The sequence below is a fragment of the Lycium ferocissimum genome, chromosome 3, assembly GCF_029784015.1.
Source record: "Lycium ferocissimum isolate CSIRO_LF1 chromosome 3, AGI_CSIRO_Lferr_CH_V1, whole genome shotgun sequence".
NCBI lineage: Eukaryota > Viridiplantae > Streptophyta > Magnoliopsida > Solanales > Solanaceae > Lycium > Lycium ferocissimum.
The window spans coordinates 11,725,663-11,734,489 of NC_081344.1; the positions used below are offsets into that span (position 1 = coordinate 11,725,663).

An 8,827-nucleotide genomic window follows, 5' to 3' on the forward strand; every position below is an offset into this window, starting at 1 on the left:
TTGTAAATTTGTACCTGCATCGTGAAATGAAAGCCCCCGGGAAATAAAAGGGGACGTCAGTACATTTGAATTGCACTGGCATGTGAAACAACTGAAGGAACAAATAGGTAATAAATGCTGAAACTTAAACTACAAATTGTAAACTGAAACTGAACATAAGTACTCCCTGTTCTGAATGAGAAACCACCAGTTTATCTGAGTAAATAATCTGCGGCCTCAGGCCCAAAATGCATAGAGAATAAACTACGGCCTCATGCCCAAATACATGTGTTCAACATTCAGGGATTTAAAATCAGGAACTGAGAATCATACTGCAATAGATGCTGAAATACTAAATCATACTAAGTTACATGATACAGGAATACTGAATCATACTGAGTTACGTGATGCTGAACTACTGAATAGAACTAGGCCGAGACATGTATTCATGAATTGATTATGAGAACTGAAGCTTTAACTATTTATAACATACTGAGTATTCCAGACTAAGACTCATGGGCATCAAACACAAGTCCATATTGATTACGTACTGAGCTCACAACATTCGGAATGAAAGTCATGAATGAATTACGAAACTAGAGAATAGAAGTTTTGCAACTATTCAAGAAGCTACGCTTAACTATATTTCTGAGGCAATTGCATAACGTTATAAAAGAAACGTAGCATAAGGAGAATCAGCAACTTCCCAAACATAGAGAGTTAGCCTCACATACCTCAACTTCCTGCTTTTGAGCATAATACAGCGTTCGTCAACTTTTTCAGCTGCAATCTATAGCAATACAAGTCAAAGGGATTCTATATTAGCAATTAAATCCATGCCTTGGTCATCTAAGCATTATATCAAACACTTGGTGGGGATGAAGCTTCAAAGCCTTACTAATGGTGTTTTCTTCACCCAATTCCCATTCTCTTGCTTCTAGGTGATTCTACAATCCCAGTTAGATATAACTAACCCCATTCTTCATCACCCATATGATTACATCAATCCTAAATCAACAGTCCATAACCCTACTATAGTTCATATGATTCTGTTTATCATACCCATCAACTTATAGCCCAAGAACATAGAGTCTAATCATCAATCCAACGCTATAATCAATTAGAGGGTCAAGATATTACCTTTTTGATGTTCAGGTCTCTTGAATTTGAATTCTAGGGTTCTTGTGCCTAAAGCGAAGATTTTATCAACAATCCATGGAATAGATGAGGATTTTAGCATTAATCTTTGTTAGATTGATGTAATAATGAATGGGGTCGGAGTAGGAACTCATCTTGGATGCTTTGGGGAAGCCCTAGAGTGTTTTCTCTCAAGAAGCCCGTTTAGAATGAAGTGGGAAAATTTTTTCGGAGTTGGGTATATATAAAATTTGGAAAGAAAGCCGTTTTAGGTATAAAATGGCATGGCGAGGGCATCTCGGTGCACGATGCGCTATGCCTATATCATAGAAACTGATGAATTTTACAATTTTAAGCAAATTTGGCCTGGCGGGGCATCGCGGGCCGCGAGGCGCTATGTCTTTTCTAATAGTGTTCGGTAAAATGGGCATAAATCCTAGCACAGAGCTCCATTTGAGCTAGGCGACATAGCGTTGGAAAGCTATTTCAAATATCTACAACTTACCTGTTTTACATTTTCTCAAATTTTCAATGGATTTTCACGAAATCGGGCTGTAAGGAAGACATATAGAAAATATATCCGATTCTATGGAATCTTAAGCACCTCACTATTCGTCTTGATTCCAGAGAACCTATTGTCATCCAAACTCATCCCGATAGTACTTCACATGTCTTAAATGTCACGTTAACACTTATTAACACGTTTCTGCGCCAAGCCTTACTTGGGCTTGAAAATTGCAACGAGCCAGTGAATTTGTGGAATTAGCTACATTACCTCCGGTATTTTGCCTTGCTGATGGACAATCCCAAAGAAAGTGCCCCTGCTGACCACACCCATAGAAACCATCGGTGCCCGAACTATATGCCTCTGGGTGCCTCCTTCCATACTTGTTGCAAGTAGGGTGTGTGGGAACTTGGTAGCCCACACTGGCCTGTGACTGCGAGCCTGCTGCTTCAAAATTCCGGTTCTTCTACTTAAACTTGGACCTATGGACTAAGGAACTGGCTATAGAGGGAGCAGGTTCTGATGACCTATCCTTGAAGAACTGATGATTTCCATCTCCCTGAGATCCTCCCTGATTGAAATTACCTACAAACTTAGCTTTTTTATTAAAGTCCCTATTTTTCTCTTTCTGTAGCGCCTCTTCTTCCTTTATTTTTTCCTCATTAACTTGCACAAAAGCAACCATCTTGGTAATAGTCATGTCTCTAGTCTGATCAGCAATATTAGCGTCACCATACAATTCGAGTATGAGACCCAACACAAACTGCCTAACTCTTTCCCTCATATTGGGGACCATATGCGGAGCATACTTAGTCAACGAAATAAACTTGAGGTAGTACTCATTTACACTCATGGTATTCTGCCTGAGCCTCTCAAATTTAAAGGTCTTTGCCTCCCTAACTTCTCAGGGTTAGAAATGGTCAATAAAAGCATCTGCGAATTCATCCCAAGTTGCAGGTGGTGCACTTTCCCCTCGGGACTGTTGCCACGTCTCATACCAAATGTGAGCAACATCCTGCAACTGATAAGCTGCCAGTTCTGCTGCCTCTACCTCAGTAGTATGCATAATACGAAAGATCTTTTGAACCACATCAAGGAAATTTTGCGGATCCTCCGCCTTATTGAACCCTGTGAACACCTGAGGCTTCATACGTTGAAACTTCTGGGTCCTAGAACTGGATAATCCCCCATAAGTGCCTACACTTGGAGCTGCTTCCTGATGTTAAGCCTGTGTGGCATTGATTTGGGTAAGCAGTTGGATAGCTCCCTTAACATCCATGTTACTGGAACTGGGCGGCGAAACTGGAGTACGGACCTCCACAAGCCTTTCAGTATGTGGGGTTGCAGTCGCAGGTGCTGAACCTGATGCATCTCTCTGAGCCCGAGGGTCCCTTTCTTAAGCAGCATTAGCAGTAGCCCTCTGGATAGTAGCTGACGTCCTCTTGGTGTACTTTCTTTTTGTAGGCATTTTCAGAAACACGTAATTCGCACGAGTTAGATGAATTCCTGAAAGCACTGCTCTAACTGCACGATCTAGAGTATAAAAGAAATGAGACAATCCTAAATGTCTTGGTGGTCAACCATTTACATGTGTAGTGAGCGCACACATATAAAAGTGAACCCACTGGACACAGCTTCATAGACTCCTTGAGCCACTTGAACCTAGGGCTCTGATACCAAGCTTTGTCATGCCCCTAACCATGGTCAGGGCGTAACACGACATTCGGTGCCTGACTACATGTGACCTAGCGAACCAACTGGCTGGCTAAATCAACATGAGGTATACACTGATGCGGAATATAACATATGAACAAACTGAGATACTGAAATGTCTAACTGATAAATCATAAATGGGGAATAAGTATGAAGTATAAGAATGTAGCCAAACATGGCTAACACAAAAGCCTGCTAAATACTGATTGTCTGCAACTTTAGTCTATGAAGCCTCTAAAGAAAAATGAAGTACTGACTATTTATCGGGACAAGGCCCCCGACATACCTGACTGTCTGAAATGCTAAAAAGACTGTAAATAAGATAACACCTCGAAAGAACTGGGGCTCACCAAGCAGCTGATACGAGAATTCTAGCGAGTAGATCCGTCGTCCTGTAAATCGTTATCTGCATCATGAAATACAGGCCCCGGACAAAAGGGACGTCAGTACACTTGAATTGTACTGGTATGTAAAAGTAGCTAAAAGAATAAATAGCTATATGGTGCTTGATAAAGGGCTGCCCAAATTAATAAACAGATAATATACTGAAACTAAAACTGCACAAGTAGCTAAAAGAATAAATAGCTATGTGGTGCTTGAGAAAGGGCTGCCCAAATTAATAAACAGATAATATACTGAAACTAAAACTGCACATACTGATAGCTGAACTGAACAAGAGAAGTAAAGTAATAGGTATTCCCTTTTCTGAATATAAAACCACCTGATTTAACTGATTTAATCATACATAGGGCCTCGGCCCAATATAAGTGCACAAATCAGTGGCTTTGGCCAAGTAAGTACGTCAGTCTATAGCCTCGACCAAGTATACGTATACATGAGACTGTGCCCTCGGGCAAAGATACATATGTTCAATATTCAACAATATGTATTAAGGAACTATGAATCATACTATGATGCATAACCCTGGAATACTGAACATCACTATACTAAGACATGTATTCATGGACTAATTATGGAGTTTAAAGCAACAACTATTCATAAACATACTAAGCTTTTAGGAATAAGACACATGGGATATCACATATGATTCTATACTAATTATGTACTGAGTTCATGATATTCGGAATGAAAATCATGAACGAATTACAAAACTATATTCTCAAAAGATAGAAGTTTTAAACTTTTCATGAAGTAGGGAAAAATCTCTATTTCTGATGTAATTCATAGTAATCATGAAGAATGAGGAATGGGGCAAATCAATAATATTCTCACACGTAGAGAGTTAGCCTTAAATACCTTAATCGCTCCTAAACTCAAACAAAAATCCAATCTTCGGAGGAAAAACACAAAAACCTTCACTTTAACCTTTGAGAAGAGTTTTCTTGAAACCCCTAGGTTGGTAACATAGGATTTCACTTAGAATTCATGTATAATCATTAAAATTCACTTAGGAAACCATGGGAGGGACTTACCTTGATGTATAGGGATGAGGAGAAGAGAGAATGGTCGTTCTAGGGCTTGGGGATGTGAAGAATGAAGTGAACAAGGCAGACAAGAAGTTTTATAAGTTTTTGTTGGGCCTATTTTACGCCCACTTAAGGCCCATTTTACGGCCCGTAAATCAGTAACAGTGTCTGTGATTTTTGGGCGAAATTTACGGCCAGACTTACTACCCGTAATAGCGTTTTTATGGTTCGTACATTCTGACTTAAGTCGGCAGAATACTGTTTTAGTAAAACATACATAACTTTTCGTACAGATGTCTGTTTGGGCTGACCATGTATCGTTGGAAAGGTATTTCAGAGGGCTACAACTTTCATGTTATATGTTTTCTAAAATTCCTAACGGAGTTTCACTAAATCAGTCTGGAATACAGACCTATGAAAACTTAGTCAATTCTATCGAATCTTATTCACCTCACTATCCATCTTGATTCCAAAACAACTATTTCCACCCAAAATCATCCCGATGGGACTTCACATATCTAATGTCATATTAATATCCATTTAACACATTCACACCTAATTTGGATTTACAGAGTGCTACAGTAAATGCTTGTGATGTTTGGGAAGAACTGAAAGAAAGATTTGATGAGATTAATGGATCAAGAACATTTAGTCTACATAAGGATATAGCAACTCTAACTCAAGGAACAATGTATGTATCTATGTATTTCAACAGACTCAAGGGTCTGTGGAATGAATTTGAGGCTTTAGTTCCTTCACCCGATTGTAACTATGAGAAATCAAGAGATTTTGTGATATATCTACAAAGGTTAAAACTGTACCAGTTCTTGATGGGGTTGAATGAGTCCTACACACAACCTAGGAGTCAAATTAGGAGTCAAATTCTACGTATGAATCCTCTTCCTTTAGTAAATCCGGCATATGCCATGATCATAAATGATGAGAGTTAAAGGGCAAGTAGTTCTGTGTCTACTGGTTTACTTGGTGCAGGTCCATCTAATGCAATGAACACAATGGGTCACTTTTATCAGACTGGTGTGTATACTAGGGCTAGCAGTAGTCAAAATGTGAATCATTTTGAACCATCAGCTTTGTATTTAAGAAATGGTAATCAAACTAGAAATCAAAAGTATAAAAAGGATTACAATCTTTGGTGTGATGTGAGCAAGATGAAAGGTCATATAAGAGAATCCTGTTACAAAATAGTTGGATACCCTCCTAGCTTCAAGAAAATAAAGTATAGTATAGGTAATGGTCAAGGGAATTCTGCTGCATACAATGCATCATTGGTTGGGCACCATTCTGCTCAGAATCAGGGGTCAACAAACCAAGGAATTGAGAATCATATCATTTCTAATGTCACTGGGTTGTATCAAGGACTGCTAGATCAAAACAAGATGACACAACTAACAAACATGAATCAGCCTAGAGCACGTGTTTACCAAAGAGCAATATGATTAGATCCTACAAATGCTAAACAAGAGTAGTGTTGTTTCTCAGCAAATATTAATGCTATAGGATCTGATGACATCTCAAGTAACACAACTGGTAAGTTTGTTGGTCTTAATAATGAATGTTTAGATAAAATAGTGCAATGGATTATAGACATTGGGGAAACTAACCACATGGTGTCTACCATAAACATGCTAAACAAGTCATCTATAACCAAAACTAAGAATCCAAAACTAGTATATTTACCAAATAGGGACATATCTGTGGTTACCCGCACTGGTTCAAGCTCAATTTCATCTAGAAGTACACTTGAAAATGTGTTCTTATTGCCACAGTTTAAGTATAACTTAATGTCTGTTTCTAAGGTTACAAGGGAACTAAAATCTGCAGCCTTACTCTATCCTGATTTCTGTATATTTTAGGATCTCTCAAGTGGGAAGGTGAAGGAGATTGGTAGACAAGAGGATGGGTCGTACCTACTTAATCAATCACCTGGAGATTATTCAAATGATGTAGTTCTAGTTGCTAAAATAAATCAGGATATTTTTCTATCAGAAATCAACTTGTGGCATATGAGATTTGGACATTTGTCCTCATCAGTGTTATACAAATTACTTTCTAGTACAAAAGACAGTATAGCTGAAAAAGACAATACACGTACAGTTTGCCCTTGTGCCAAACAAACTAGACTTCCATATCCTGTAAGTAGTATAAAAAAGCACTAATTGTCTTGACATTGTACACATGGATGTTTGGGGTCCTTATAAGATTTCTACTATTGATGGTTTTAAGTACTTCTTAATAGTAGTTGATGATTACAGTAGAATGACTTGGATTTATCTGTTAAAACTGAAATCTGATGTGTTTGTCATATTGCAGTATTTCTTAGCTTTTGTAAAAACTTAGCTCAATAAAACTGTCAAGATATGCAGAACTGATAATGGTGCAGAGTTTGTGAATGAATTGTGTGACACAATGTTTAAGAATGCATGCATTATATATCAAAGAACTTATGCATATTCCCCTCAGCAAAATGGTGTGGCTGAGAGGAAACACATACACATTTTAGAAGTCAGAAGAGCTTTAATATTAATAGCTCATTTTCCCTTTAAAATTCTGGGGATATTGTGTGCAAGCTGTTGTTTACATAATCAAAGAATGCTATCTTCTGTCATTGGCGTATCACCTTATGAGAAACTTCACAAAAGGAAACCTTCTTTAAATCACTTTAGAGTTCTAGGGTGCTTGTGCCATGCTAAAATTGTTCAACAAATAGACAAACTTCTGGCTAGAACCAAAACTGTTGTGTTTATGGGATATTTAGAGGTTCAAAAGGGTTACATATTATATGACTTGATCACTAAGTCCTTTTTTGTTAATAGAGATATAGCGTTCAAAGAAACAGTGTTTCCTTTCAAAGAAAGTACAGCTGATACACCTATATTCCAACAGTTTGATGTTTTATGTTATGATGAGCCTGAATATGCAGTTACTACTAATCATAGCGTTGAGTTATCTGATGTAGATACAGGTAATATTCAATCTATCAATGAAACAACAAATCAGGTGCTGCAGCAACAGAATTAGGATCCACTTGAACAACCACATCAAATGCAGCAGTAGGTTCAAGAACAAGAGCAACATATACCAGAACCAGTTGCAGATCAACTAGTTCATGTACCAGTCCAAGTTCCATCAAGGAAAATAGGGCAGACTAGAACTTCCACAAAGGGCAAACATCCTTCAATTTGGATGAAGGATTTTGTATCCTTAAACTCTATTAACTAGGATACTCCATTTGCCATCTCAAACTATGTTTCATATGAAAAACTATCACCTAAATATCAAAGTTACTTATCTATTTTCTCTTCTATCTCAGAATCAAAGAACTACAAGGAAGCTATTAAGGATCCAAGATGGGTGGAAGCACTGCAAGCTGAGATAGTTGCCTTGCCAAGCAACAACACTTGGGAAATAGTCAGCTTACCAGAAGGTAAAACACCTATAGGGTACAAGTGGATCTATAAGATCAAATACAAAGCTTCTAGAGAAGTGGAGAGATTCAAAGCTAGGCTAGTTGCCAAGGGTTATATCCAGCAAGAAGGAATTGACTACCAGGAGAATTTTTCTCCTATTGACAAGATGGGTACAGCTAGGACAATATTGTCTATTGTAGCTACAAAACAATGGGACACTCATCAAATAGATGTCTACAATGCATTCTTGCAAGGAGATCTTTATGATGAAATCTACATGGACCTTCCACAAGGTATTGTGAGCCAGGGGAGTATAGATCAGTATGTAGACTCACAAAATTATTATATGGATTTAAACAGGCTCCTAGACAATGGAATGCTAAGTTGACAGAAGCTCTAGTAAGATTGCAGTTTGTTCAAAGCCAACATGACCATTCATTGTTTGTAAGGAAGACCAAGGAACTATAATCCTTTTGGTCTATGTTGATGACATGTTGGTAACTGGTGACAGTTTGACTCTAATTGAAGAAGTAAAAACATCATTACAACAAGTATTCAAGATGAAGGATTTGGGAGAATTGATGTTACACCTTGGAAAATTTTCCTTAGGTTTTCCCCAATAGTTAACGAGGGGGATG

At 38.0% G+C, this 8,827-nt stretch overlaps 1 protein-coding gene across 1 annotated transcript; it reads left to right on the plus strand.

Annotated features, from left to right (window-relative positions):
- The first annotated feature begins 2,840 nt into the window (after positions 1-2,840).
- On the plus strand, positions 2,841-8,657 carry LOC132048692 (uncharacterized). The gene is made up of 9 exons (XM_059439390.1): positions 2,841-2,974; positions 3,086-3,101; positions 5,334-5,649; positions 5,752-6,195; positions 6,280-6,578; positions 6,636-6,914; positions 7,120-7,744; positions 8,093-8,487; positions 8,550-8,657. The coding sequence occupies exons 1-9, from the start codon at positions 2,841-2,843 to the stop codon at positions 8,655-8,657; spliced, it is 2,616 nt and encodes an 871-aa protein (XP_059295373.1).
- Positions 8,658-8,827: the final 170 nt, after the last annotated feature.